Source organism: Paroedura picta, chromosome 10 (assembly GCF_049243985.1).
Source record: "Paroedura picta isolate Pp20150507F chromosome 10, Ppicta_v3.0, whole genome shotgun sequence".
Taxonomy (NCBI): domain Eukaryota; kingdom Metazoa; phylum Chordata; class Lepidosauria; order Squamata; family Gekkonidae; genus Paroedura; species Paroedura picta.
Genome location: NC_135378.1, coordinates 65,248,464 through 65,263,091, shown reverse-complemented (window position 1 = coordinate 65,263,091; position 14,628 = coordinate 65,248,464). Strand labels below are relative to the sequence as shown.

Here is a 14,628-nt window from a genome sequence, read left to right as displayed (position 1 = left end):
ATATATAATTTATTTTAGACGTTTTCAATGTTGAAATGCTTTATTGTTTAATGTTCACCATTTGGGGCAACCTATTTCGGTAGAAATATGGCACATAAGTGCTTTATATACGTGTGTGTATGTGTGTGTGTGTGTGTGCATGTATTAAAATACATTAAAATGATCTGAAAATATTGTCCAACACAGAGCAGTAGGTACAGGTCTTGACAGCAGTGGAGATAGAGGATGAGCAGATGTTGCCACTTCTGGTAGTATGCACCCAAACCTTCCAGTGACGCAGGGATAGAAACACAAATTCAGTGCAGTTCTGCTTCCACAAGCAACAATGCTCACATATCCTTTCCCTGGCATATCCTTCTCTGGTGCTGGTTTATCCTTAAAATCCTGGCCCTTTTATTTCTCTATAGTAACCTTCCCATTCTCTTTTTTATTGTCCCCAAATTCAATGCACAAAGTAGGTGCTAAATCTATTATGTCTTTGGGGAATCCCACTGTTTTTTACATAGATCCATGCCAATTTCCATTTCTTAGATACCCTAAAGCAGGGGTAGTCAAACTGCGGCCCTCCAGATGTCCTTGCCAGCATTCGCAGGGCCGCAGTTTGACTACCCCTGCCTTAAAGCGTGATGGAATGTTGGCCAATCCTTTAGGGTATCTTAAAACTAGCACCTATGAAATGTCACAAGGCGAGGTTTTATTTTGTTTTTATTTTGTGAGGTGCCTCCAGCTTTTCCTAATTTGGTATCTGTTATTTCAACTTTTATTCCCCTCCTTTTGGCAGTCTCCAGCATTAGTGCCATGCTTAGAAGTGAAAGCCAAAAACCATGTTATTAAAATCTGATAGGAAACTTCTTCTTTACACAAGGAGACAACTCTTCCGTTGTACTGAAAGGAGAAGCTATTTTAATCTGTGGGGGGAAAACTCTAAAGAAGATTTTCAAAATATGCCAGGGATTTGTGACTGGATGAAAGATAATTTAACAAATTTTTTAAATTCAAAACTCTTTATTTTATCTTATTCTCCAATGTGCATTGGAACACAGCCCCAACACACTCACACACTTTAATTTACCAATTCTGTTTTTCTAGACATAAAATTTAATTTGTGATTCACTACCATTATCTCTCAGATAGCATGTTGAGAAAGATACATATAAAATAAACAAATAGCCATGTGTCACCCTCTTTTCCAGACAGTCAAGTAGGACACTTTGTATTTAAGAAGTAGATATGATCCTATTTTGCTTGGGAGTCACTGAATAATGTAATTTATATGTGAATAATGTAATTTATAATTTAAAAGTGCAGCTGATCCAGAAGAAAAATTGCAATTATTGCCACATTACAAAGTTATCTGTGACAGACACCGTTGGTATAATGCAGGTCAGGGAACAGTGGAATTAAAACACTTTCCATAAGCTTTATGTCGTTTGCTTATCAGCTGCTAGACATAAAATTATGTAGGTCATGTTGAGCCAAACTAAAATAATTTCCTTACATAAACTGTTTTTACTACCAAATTAATCTTTTGGGCACTTTCTGCTTATAAAATCCAGCTTCTAGCATTTCCCTTTTATTATGTAAGAGCCACTATGGGACCCAGCACTTTCACATTTACATCAGCTCACATCAGAAATACAAGTTCCAATCATACAACAAAAGAGATTTTTTCTTATAGATTTTAGCCATTTCCGCATGGAGGGGTAAAACACGAGTAGTTTCCTGTTTGCAAATGCAGGATGGTAAATCTCGCATTTGCAGCCCTCCTTATAGAGAGACCCATCCCGCATTTTCCATCTGCCCCATCGCGGCTTTTTGCCTCCTGAGGAAGCTGTAAGAGAAAACAAGCTGAACTTCTCCCTCCACTCCTTGGTTTGTCAATCACAGCAAGCCACCAATCACAGCCCAGAAGTTGTCATGTGGACTGAAACTTTGTGCACCCCAGCTCCCAAATTATTTTTTTAAGGCACTTCCGCATTGCTATGTAGTAATGCCAAAACACAGATGCATTTTGAAATAAAAATCAACACTGCCACATTGCTATGGAGGAACACCAGGACGATACAGTATTCTCCCCCCCCCCTTTTGGGATTCCTGTTCTTTAGGACTTTATTTCTGTTTGTGTGGATTTTTGAGATGCTGAACATGGTCCCTGGAGCCCAAAAAGACATTTTGTGCTAAGGGTTGGCTTAAACCAGGTGTTCAGACCCCTGTATGATCGGGAGAAGGCTGCTCAATCATCCAGTCGCCCCTTTCCCAGCTCATTTCCCACCTCCAGAAAAGGGGCTGTGTTTTGCCTGCCTAATCCCAAAAGGACCATGTACACTTTAAAGAAGAATTTATTTTACCTTTGACAATGTAGGCTTGCGGTCACACTGCAATGCAGACTGCGCCATTTAAAAAAATAATAATCAGAGCTTAAACGGAGCTTAAACAGTTCCGCAGGGCCTGCAAAAAGGAGCTCCTCCGCCAGGCATTTGGTTGAGACCAGGCACAACCAACAACGAATGAAGGGCCCCCGCTCCCCCCCTCCCCCATCTCCCCCCTTCCTCCCAGAACTCCACCAGAGCGCTCTGGACCTGTTGTGGTATTGCACCGTTCCATCATTATATTATTTTATTATATTGTTATACTGTTACTTTATTCTGTTATATGGTTACAACCACTGTTATTAATTACTGTATGTTTTAACGAAGACTGTTTCATGTATCGTTGATTAGTTTTAATGTAAACCGCCCTGAGCCTTCGGGGAGGGCGGTATATAAATCTAAATAAATAAATAAATAAAAGAGCAGGAAATGGAGATGTCCAAGAACAGATTCCTCATGCGAAAATGGTCTTTCTGTTCATACCATTCCCATCAACAATTGCTGAGGGGTTGCTTTCTTGTAGCTCCATATGGTTATTTTGCCACTTGTGAGTATTGTTCTCACAGAGATTAGGCTTTTAGATTCTGATGATCTGCAAATTGCACAGCTGACATGTAAAATTATAGGTGATTTGCTGTATTTTCTGCTAGTATGTGTGACAGTTATATTTAGCCATGTTTAAAAGGTAAAGGTAAAGGTATCCCCTGTGCAGGCACCGTCATGTCTGACCCTTGGGGTGACACCCTCTAGCGTTATCTTGGCAGACTCAATACAGGATGGTTTGCCAGTGCCTTCCCCAGTCATTACCACTTGCCCCCCAGCAAGCTGGGTACTCATTTTACTGACCTCGGAAGGATGGAAGGCTGAGTCAAACCTTGAGCCGGCTGCTAGGATTTAACTTCCAGCCTCATGGGCAGACAGCTTCAGACAGCATGACTGCTGCCTTACCACTCTGCACCACAAGAGGCTCCTTAGCCATGTTTACTCTACCCTATTTCCCTTTAGTGTTAGTTCTAGTGTATGTCTGTCAGTTGTAAACTCTGCCTATAAGTATTCTGCCTATAGTTTGTGTTACTATCACTATTCAACTGCTGTAACTCATTTGCAGTGCATAGATATAGAAGTGCAAGCACACATTAAAAATCTGTCTCCTCAAGGACTATTCCAGCGCCAGTCTGCCACAAACACTCATATTCACTGTTTGAACAAACAGAAATGAATGGGTCCCAGTTTTATAGGCAAACAAAATGCAAATGTATGTATTGTTATTATTATTTGCTTACCATCTGGTTGGCAATTCCTGGGGGCTGTACCCTTTACTCAAGGGAACCTCCCAGCTACATTTTAGGGAGACTTTTTTGAATAAAATTTTCATTAGCAGAACCAGCAGCATTTGGCATTCTTCTTGGTGGCAAGCAAGCAGAGTTGCAGCAATGGAAGAAGGTAATGTCTGGAACACAAAAATCAGGCAGAATCCCAGAAGAAATTATTTGAAACCCCTCCCCCCAAAGTCAAGTAGTGATACAGCCATTTGTTCTGTCTTGGACACAATTCTCTTGCGTATTATTTAGAAAACTAGAGGCAAAGCCCATTGTATGTCTAAATACAATGGGCGCTAGCCTTTCCCCGCAGGGAGCCCCCGGCAGCCGCGCTCCTTGTGAATTTAGAAGGAATTTATAACCTTGTAAATTTAGAAGGATACAAGAGTATCTAGGTAAGTGGTTCACAATTTTATCAAAGCCCCACACCTATTCCCAGATAGCATAGGACAACTCCATACCTTGGGCGTACTTGCTGTTTCTAGTGAGTCTTGGAACAGGGATGCTGGCAATTATCACTGAATTACCATCCCCAAGATTGCCTTAAGGTCATTTGTTATCCCCTGTGATGTCTCGTACTGTGATTCCAGAGACAGGACTAGTAATCTTTCACACTGGAACTACAGTTTTCAGAACAAGTTGAAGTACTATAAAATTTATATCACTGCCATATCATAAACAGGAGACACAGGAGGGAGAGATACGGGAACTGTAGGCACAACTGGTGGCGGGGGAGGGCAGGGCTGCATGGGCTACTTCCTTTGCCTGTGCCACTGGCAGTACTGCAGCAGAGAAGGGCAACAACTGTCAGGATATAAGGACACCTCTCATCTGGCAGCTTGACACAAGCAGATATGCAGATGCGGAGAAAGGAGATAAGCTTGCTGTACCCCACCCCTAAGAACTCACAGGTAAAACAGACTGGCCTTCTTGTTCCATGTCCTTACTTTGCTTTCTACCATTTTTGGTAGTGACATCACGGATCTGAGAGAGGGAGGTGTTTTATTTTAAATCACCTATTTTTACATTCTGTGTTAGCACACTGTAATAATCTTTTGCTAATCTGATGGGAAAGCATAAAATACTAACAGAAATAAAGTAGTTCCACATTCCATATAGGCCCAGTATCATTGCCTCATATATTCCAACACACGTCTCTTCCATATTATATATTTCTTTTTATAGGCATGCACATATATAAGTACAGGGACTGCTATACAAAGGAGCTAAATTGTATGCTTAAATGGCTCCCTTGCCATAAACCTGATATGTTCTAACCAGCTTAATGGCACACTGGCTATTTTTAACAAAAGTGTCCAACAAATATACGCATTGTATGGACAGATTTGAATCTTGAGTTGAACACATGTAAACCAAACATCTACTTTTCAAAAAACACCTAATTCTCATCTGATATCAGGTTGCAAAGTAAAGAGTACTGCATTACTGTTATGGCAAAGAAAAGCTTACAGTAACTTAATTCCATCAGCTGTAGTAAATCAATGATGCCTGGGTAGATTTGAAGAAAAGGTGAACCCAACTGGGTCGCATCATCTTGCACTGTAGCCCCACACACTTCCAATATTTACCCAGGAAGAAAGCTTAGTAGCAACCCTGAGTAGTGGGTTTAAATTCTGGTTTTATGTATTTCATTCTATGTGTTTTATCTATGGTTGTAAGCCACCTCGCGCTCCATATGGAAGAAAGAAAACTAATAAATAAAAAGTTCTGAACACTTCCAGGTGTTTTGAGCAACTTGCCTTTTGCCTAAACTTATTCAAGATAACAAAAGTCTCCCCTTTCTTTCTAGCTCATTTTTAACAAAGCAGGGGGGGGAGATTTCCCCCCAAATAACAGACTTATAAATTGGTTTTAAGTTTTCTCCATGTCAAAGAAGCTGCTCCAATTTCCACATAAATAGAGACATGCATACACCTATATTAGGCTCTATTGGCTGGCATGTTAACATAATTTTTGCTAGATTCAGGTAAAGCCAATCCCAGTCAGGCCTTAGGGCCTGCACACCCTCTTTATTTTGCTGATTTGGGAGTCTTTGGAGCTTCTAATTGGAAAAACTGTAATGCATGAAGCACTAGCACATGGATCTCTCCCACAAGCCTTTCATGTATTAACCAGGGATATGTCCAAAGAAGCACACTTCCATGTGCAGATTCTCTTGCTGGACTGAACCAAATATGCAAATTAAATACAGATGTACATCTGGATGGGAATCAGCATTATGACCTAATGCAAAGTATCCCATGGACCTTCCATCTGAAGTGCTGGGTATGTGTCAGTTAAGCAATCCTTATTACACCTACCAGTCTTGTGCTACTAGTTGCCTGTCACCATTTTTTCACTGGGGCTTTTGTCCACTGTCCCATCTCCACTCCAAGTTATACACTAATTTTTTTCCAATTATTTTTTTCTGCAGAATATATACAAAATGGTTTGTTTGTTTTGGGGGCTTTGTTGCTAAGATGAGCAGAGATGATTCATCTCTCCTTTTGTTAATTTGCTAAAATGTTTGTTGATTAAGAAAATATTATTGTTAACTTAAGAAAGTTTTCAGTGCAGAAGTACATTTGTACAGACTAGCATCAGGTTGCGTGGGAGAGAACAGACTTGAGTCTGCTGGCTGAAAGTATAAACACAATGACAACAGCAAAATCCAAAGCTGACATGTTCTGGTGCTACTCAAATGCCTGAAAAAGCTACAGTGAAGCAACCTCCTAAAATTTTTGCATAGTTTATTTGTATTAGGCGTGCCATGAACACACACTCAAATAGAAGAAGCTTGGATAATCTAACATGATTCCAGGAATTCCTAACAGAATTAGCCTACCAAATGATCTAAAGAACTCCCACTGAAACCAGGGAAGAACATAATTCTGTGAATCTTTTGTTTGCCAATATAAAGAAATTCAATCCTCAGTAGTTTCATAAAAGGCTTATCATAAACCATCCAAAACTGTTTCAGTCAGATTTATTCAATGGTGAAGAGCAGATATATAACAAATATAAAAAGTCAAAATGCTAGAAGACTGATTGTTCCCGAGAACCCAATGCTTAAGTCCTGTTCTTTAGTATGCTTCAGGCATTTTGTATGGCTCCTAGTCACAGCTACTATATTTCAAAAAGCTAAGGTTGCCACTCTCCAGGTGGGCCCTAGATATTCTGAGACTACAGAGTTCAGCTCCTCTAGAGAAACAGACCTTTTAGAGGGTAAACTTTATGTCATTATACCACACTGAGGTCCCTTCTCAAACTCCATGTTTCTCACAGGAACACCTTGGAGGGCTCATATCCAGCTTGTGCTGAGGCAGCTGCATAGGTTGCTGGTTGCGGCCCCGATCAGGTTCAAGGTTTTGGTATTAACCTTTAAGGCCTTACGTGTTCTGGGGTCCATATATCTGCGAGACCGCCTGTCGCCCTATGCCCCCCGTAGGGCCTTGCGCTCTGCAGGTTCCAGTTTATTGGTCATTCCTGGCCCAAAGACTTAGCAAACTCTGGTATTGTTATAATTTTCCTCAGAACTCTGATGACAATAAAGCATGTAATAGCAGATTGATTTGACTTGGAAGGGGGCTTTCATAGGTTCATAAGCAAAGCACTGCTGTAACAATGGAAGGATATGAATGCAACCTAGGACTAAATGAACACCTTCTGGCTTTTATAGTCTCATTGGGTCTGATGAATTCTGCCGAATGACATAAAATAAAATTTCAGAGATAGAAAGCCAACACTGCCAAGTAATATTATCTAGAATATTTAACATTCCAATAAAAAATTGTAGTATGCATTATTTAAAATTATGTATTTGTCTAAGAGCTACTTTATCCCCTTCTTCCCGTAATTGTGGAGTCTTGTGAATGGTATTCCTGGATTTACAGTCACAACAATAAAGGCATCCCCAGTCTACTTTCCTCATAAGATACATATTAAGATCACTTTTGCTCGGTATCCTTAATCAAACAACCAGTTCACTTTACCTGAGCCAGACCTCCAAGCCCAAGATGTTTATTGACAACCTTTTAGACCGGTATAAAAATCATTTTCACAATTCAAAAATGTAAAATATGTAACATATATAGAGTTTGGAAATTATGTGCCAGACTTCAAAACCCTCAGTGGTCATGTCTTTTCTTCCTTAAACAGCTACTGGAATTGACAGTTCACTCCCAATTTCTACCTTCGCATTCTAACATTCTCTCTCTGCTGGTTGCATGTTGCTGTTTCTCTGTACATTCAAAATCTGATGACTGGAGATTGATATATGTCACAAAATAGACAAGGCTATTTTGGCTACAAATACTGTAGCAGAAAATAACAATGAACAGTGAACATACTGGCCATAGTACAATTGATCACAAATGGATTGTAGTTCAAGAAATAGTAAGTGAATGGTTTAAATACCACCAATTAAACAAAATATACAAAAAGTACTAGAAAATAGGGTTTTCTAAAATAAGATCTGATTATTGGATGATTGGAGAAAAGGGGGACACTAAAATGTACAATATAACAATATTGGAATTGGTATACCGAGGAGGAAAGAGTGAAAAGGGTAATGATCAAATGAGCAAGTGATACTGGACACAGAATTAGTTGGGAAGAATTATGGAAAAGAGACTTAAATTATACAGTTTGTACCTCCCTGAAAGAAAATCATTATAAAATGATAGACAGATGGTATATAACCCTGGCAAAATTAGCGAAAATTTCTAACATAAACTCAAACAAATGTTGGAAGTGTAAGCAGGACAAAGGATCCTTTTCCCACATGTAGTGGCAGTGGAAAAAAGAATATTGGGACATAATTTATAACAAAATGAAAAATATATTTAAAATTAATTTTTCTAAAAACCAGAGCTTTTTTGGGGGTGGGGTTTGCTGTTATGTTGGTGAAATGCTGCTGTAAGGTTAACCTGTAACCATTTTCAAATGGCATAAAGTATTTTCGGGGGGGGGGGGGAGTGGATGAGGTTGACTTATTCCACTTGATTCTTCAGTTGTGTTTGCAAACCTTACAAAATAACCACAAACCACATAAAATTAGTCATATTCCAATCCCAACAATGTCAACAAGATTTAAGATAGCAACAGTTTCTACTTTAAGAATAGGCACCTGCCCTTTCCTGAAATTTCCCACAATCCTAGATAAGCAATTATGTCCTTCCTTTCTTCCATCTACGAAGTACTCACTGAAAATACTGAGTATTGCATAATATATTATTGTTTCCAGCTTTCTTTAGTCCATGACACAAGTCAAGCATATTTTTTTTGTACCTGGAGTTTTTAAATGAGAGAAAGGGCAGCCACTGATCAGAACTTACTCCTGTATTAGATCACAAATGTAGTATTATTAATACAAATGATCACTCTCCAAACATGTGGTACCCATCATGAAGAGTTTAGTTTTCTTATTAAACCTTTTATAGCTCTCATAAATGCTTCTTATGGCACAAAATGCTTTCTGACAACTTTACCGCATAAGATCATTTTGTCTTATTCCAGAAAGCGTTGTACATTGTCTTAATTTTTTAATTATGTCTATATTATGGGAAAGAGTTATTTATATGCTGTGAGAACAGGCTGAAATACCCAAATTGGTTTATAACAAAGTTTAAGTCCAGTGACACCAACAAAATTTTGTTCAAGGTATTGTGCATACCCACTAATTCAGATACACTGCAATGGAAGTTGCCAGTTCTATGTCAGCTTTTCTCAACTTTTTTACCATTGAGAAACTCCTGAAATATTCTTAAGGCTTTGAGAAATCTCAGAAGTGATGTCAGCAGGCCACAACTTCCTGCCATGCACCTGGAAGTCACATGTCACCAGAAGTGCTGTCACGCAGACACTCCCACAACACAAGAAGTGTGGACAGACACCTGGAGCCCAAGGCCATCAAGCTGCTTTGCCAACTGGAGGACCTGGCGGGAGACTTTGCCGCACTGGAGGTGCTGCTGGAGTGGCTGGCGGCCACGTGCAGTTGCCTTCGGGCAACAGTGGTGGCACTCCCCCCCAGCCAAGCTGCAAGCCCTGCTGCGACCCCTTTGAAAAGGTTGTTCAACACCCAAAGGGGTCCCAACCCCCAGGTTAAGAACCACTGGTTTATAGGAAAGGTTGAGGAAGTTTGGTCTGTTTAGCCTGGAGAGCAGATAACTAAGAGGTGATATAGGAGATGGCAGGTTCTCCTTCTTTAGAAGTTTTGAAGCAGAGGCTAGATAGTCATCTGAGAGATATGCTGATTTTATGAACTTAGGCAGATTGTGAGTGGGTGGACAGGTAGTTGTGAGTTCCTAAATTGTGCAGGGAGTTGGACTAGATGACCCTGTCCCTTCCAACTCTATGATTCTATGCCTGCCCTTTACTAGGATCCACACCAAATAGTATGTTCTGTACTGTTAACTCACTATTCAGGCCATGCCTTCTCCAACCCTCCAACTCAGGCCACACCCTTCCACTACATTCTTCTACTGATGTGCCATATGATCTACAACAAGCAGTGGCTTTTCTTTTAGACTCAATCTTGTTCTGTAAAAATGGCAAAGAAGTTTGGATCATGCCAGTAAAGAAAATGAGAACTAAGTACAGAGAAATCTCAGTTTTCCTATAATATTTTCCAAAAGCATGCCAACTGGAATTCCAGAATAACTTATAGAACAGTTCATTTTTAAAATCATGATTCCCCACCCTTCAATTTGTTTTAGTTCCCTCTTTGCCTAATTTAAACAGTATGTGCTTTATAGTTAGCAATTTATATTGGCAGGCTAAATTCCTTTGGATTTCAATTGACATGTTCTCTTCAGAGCCTCTTTCTCTAAACTTGAAATGGATAGATCGTTAGCTAGCCCAAAGCACTGGAGTGAGTCATCATCACCCAGCTTCAGAATACCGGCTCTTATTTTGTCTCCAGCTGCTACAACAAAAATTAAAGCAGTTTCTATTTTATTAAAACATCCTAATTAATACTAATATGACAACAGATGTTTACATTGATGCACCATGGTCACTTCAATGGTTTTTCACATGTTCTGTACTCTACATTAGCGATCCCCAACCTGTGGCCTGCGGACCACATGTGGTCCGTCGACTAATTGGAGGTGGGCCGCGAAGGACGCCTTCTCCCCCCGCGGCCCTTTACTTCATCCCCCCCGGTCTTTTACAACACACTTCGGGTGTCATTGTCTCCCATCACTCCCAGATGGGACTATCTCATTGCAGAGAAACAAGCTCAGGGTTTCCATTGATTTGTCATTGTCATTAATTAAAATTTCCATGAAAATAAAATGTTCCTTATGTTCATTGTTGTGGCATGTCTGTATTAGGCTTGTGCGATTCGGCCGCTTTGGCAGCCGTTCCCTCTGGCCGCAGCCAGCACCGCGCCGCGGGGGGGGGGGGGAGGACGGTGTTGGCAGCAGCGTGACAGCGGGCGCAACCATGCAGGCGCAGAGGGAACGGCCACTTAAGCATCTGAATTGCACAAGCCTAGTCTGTATCTTATTTGGAAGGGATGTTTAAACATTACCATAGTGATCAGAGAACATTAGGGCAGTGGTTGAGAGTAGAGGAGTAAATTAGCCCCCCCCCCACCGGGCCTCAGTAAAATTGTCAAGCGTTGAGTGGTCCGCGGTGATAAAAAGGTTGGGGACCACTGCTCTACATAACAGTAACCCATTCAAAGAAGCCATTCCTGGACAAAGTAGATAAAGATACTGATAACTTGCTTTTTATGGCCCAGGGCACAAATGAGTGGGCAGGGGAAATATAAGTAATTACCAAAGTTACCACAAGGTGGGATATTTCATTTGTAAATAGGAATTGGTTGGAGGTGGTCTACCAGATGGGAAAAAAACGTTATTAGATTTTAATGTGCAGGAAATGCCATGGTTTTCTTCTTAATTTTTGTATAACAGCTGCTATGGTGACAGACATGTTATGTTATAAATAATAAAAGATAGAGGAAAAAGACTAGCTTTTGAATATTTATATGCTCTCCCTATATGACTCTAGATCTCCACAGTCTTATAAATGGAATCAGGATCAGGATGAGTAATGAATGTCAGGGTTTTCAATTTCACAAAAATCATTTCAATGGTACTGCTTTTCTTCTATAGGAATTTGCCCAAACAAGGTTACTTTGTCCAAAGCTAGTGTGGATGGATTAGTATCACATCAGACTTGAACCTGAATGCCCTGATTTCAAAAGCAGAGTGATACAGGAACCAACCCACTTCATAGTTTTCAGGAGGTTGTCAAATGCAACTCACATTAAATATATATATATATATATATATATATATATATATATATATATATATATATATATATATATATATATATATATATATATATATATATATATATATATCTTGACTTGTAATTCTGGTAACAATAATAATCTATTTATAACTTTCAATAAATGGAAAGTTATACATTAAGAATTTTGAATACAGTAAGCTGGCATTTATCCAGAAGAACTGCATTACATACATAAGAGTGCAATTTACAGAGTTCTGATAAAGAAAGCGATAGTCTCAATAAAAAGCAGGCCTATAAATGAAGTAAATAAATACATGATAACTAGAACCTACTATGTGATTTCTTCTATGTAAGAAGCTGCATAGTGAAGTCCTTCCACAAGCAATAAGTGGATAATTCTGCCCTTAATGTGAGCATTTATAAAGTGGTTAACATGCTTTGAAAGGAAACCAATCTCACTCTCTAGAAAAAATGTGCCAGAACAGGTCAAGAAGGAATGTTAAAAGATGCAGACATCACCAACATCTGAAGGCATGAATTCATGTGGTGATGCAAGGGCATGGGCAGTCAACCAAGCAATTTAATACTTCCTTGTCCAAGTGACCCTAGCCGTCTAGGAAAAGTACCTTGGGCAGCAATTTCAACTTCATTAAGTTTGGCCAATTATAGTTGTCAGAAGTGTGTTCTGATGACTTGCAAAGATGTTGTAGCAAGGAATGCGAACTTCATTCATTGACTGGGTCCTTCTGGCATAAGTTCATTTCCCCTCCACCCAGCTGTGTTAAGCGGTCCTTGAAAGGGATCCCTCAATGATCACTTGCTGGCAGTGTCTATATGAAAGAAGCTACAAGAAGCCTTTGTGCATATCCACCTTAATCAACTGCTATCATAATATTATGAAGTGGGTAGCTCTCCCTGCCAAATCCTTATTGGCTGACAGCAAAGCACAGATTCCGGTTTAATTCATAGTCCGCTGCCACCCTCTAAGCCTGCATCACCAATAAAACTTTCAAGCAAAGTTCGGCGTGAAAAGGGCCATTTTCATCTCGCGCTGCGTGACGGCGAGGAAAAGCGCAGCTACTTAAACAGCAGAGGCGACAGAAAGGAAGAACAGCCTAGCTTCCAAACAGAAAACCATCTTACTTTCCAGTGATGAACTGGCTCCGCGAGGGCGTGCACATCGGCTGGACGTAGTAATTCTCCAGCTTCACTCCTCCGGCCGCCAGCTTATCCAGAGTGGGCGTCCTGATCTCCGAGCCGTGGTAGCCGACGTCTCGGAAGCCCTGGTCGTCCGCCAGGATGAAGATGAGGTGCGGCTGGGAGGTGGCGGGGCCGCTCTCGGTCCCCTGCCCTGTAAGCCGGCCGTCGGGCTCCCACGCCAGGTACCCGCAGGTGAGGAGGCTGAGCACGGAAAGGCCGCCCACGCACCCCCCGCCTAGCATTGTCCTTCGGCAAAGCCAGGGCAACCCCTGGACGCCTCCCCCCACCTCGGGGGAGCGAAGCGCGGCTGCGGCGCGGCTCAGACACCCAGGGACGCCCCGTCGGGGCTGCGGAGGGCCGGCAAGCCCATGGCGAGCGCCTCCCCCCCCCCGAGGGCGAGGTCAGCGGCAGGAGGAGGAGGAGGAGGAGGAGGAAGAGGAGGACGGGCGGGGCGGCCCCGGCTCGCTCAAAGCCCGCCCGGCAGCCTCCGCCCAGCCACGCTGCCCGGGGCCCTCTCCATCGCCGGCGGCGGAGAGGAGGCAGGTCGGGCGGCCGCCTTTGCCCCTGGCCAGGCACACGGGCTGCGGGGAGCGCGGCGCCTCAGCAACGCCCCTTCGCCGGGCTCCGTCTTCCCCGGCGGGACCAAGTGCAGGCGGCTGAGTCCCCGGGTCCTTGCGGGCGGGAAGGAAGAGGCGAGGGGACCCTGCCAGGACGCCGCCAGGCCCGCCAGCGACGCTCATTTGCTCTGCTCCGCTTCTCGCCCGCCTCTCTTGCGCCCACCCATCCCGGACGAGCGCGCCAAGCAAAACTCCAGCCGGCCTGCTGCCTGCCTACCTGGCCGCCTCGGCCCCGCGCGCACGCGCGCGCCTCCCTACCGGGGAGGAAAGGGCTAGTCGGCCGCCCGGGCCAGTTGAGGGAGGGCGCGGTGGCCTCTCACGGTCAACTGGCCCTCCCGCTGCCGCCGCTCCTTTTACTGCGGCTGCGTGCCTCCAGCTAGCCGCCTTTCTGATCGTCTTTCTAGCGCAGAGCGCTCCAGGCGGCGCACGCGAGAGAGGAGGCTTTAGGCAGAGGTTAAATATTCAAAGAGGATCTGAATTAAATGGTTCTTATTAAGAAGCAAAACAAACTGTACATACAGTCTGGTGCAAGATGGAACCACTTGCAATTTGCTCCCATCAATTGTGACTTTGAATTGTGACTTCAAAGTCCTAAATGCCTGGGACCAGCGTATCTGTGGGGCCGTCTCTCCTATCATATCCCTTAAAGAGCACTACAGTCAATGGACCAAAATCTGCTCAGGGCCCCTGGCCCCAAAGAGGTGAAACTGACCTCAACCAGGTCCAGGGCTTTTTGGGCCCTGGCCCCACCTGGTGGAATGCCCTGCCAGCCAAGGTCATGGCCTTGTGGGACCTTAACCAGTTCCTCAGGCCCTGCAAGGCGGAACTATTCTGGCAGGCCAATGGTTGAGGCCA

General features: G+C 42.6%; 1 protein-coding gene across 1 annotated transcript in view; it reads right to left on the bottom strand.

Annotated features, from left to right (window-relative positions):
- ARSJ (arylsulfatase family member J) overlaps positions 1–14,160 on the bottom strand; it is a 40,017-nt gene extending 25,857 nt beyond the window's left edge. The window contains exon 1 of the mRNA XM_077300480.1: positions 13,100–14,160. Coding sequence (XP_077156595.1) covers positions 13,100–13,398 — 299 coding nt within the window. The 5' untranslated portion in view covers positions 13,399–14,160. The remainder of the gene's footprint in view (positions 1–13,099) is intronic.
- Positions 14,161–14,628: the final 468 nt, after the last annotated feature.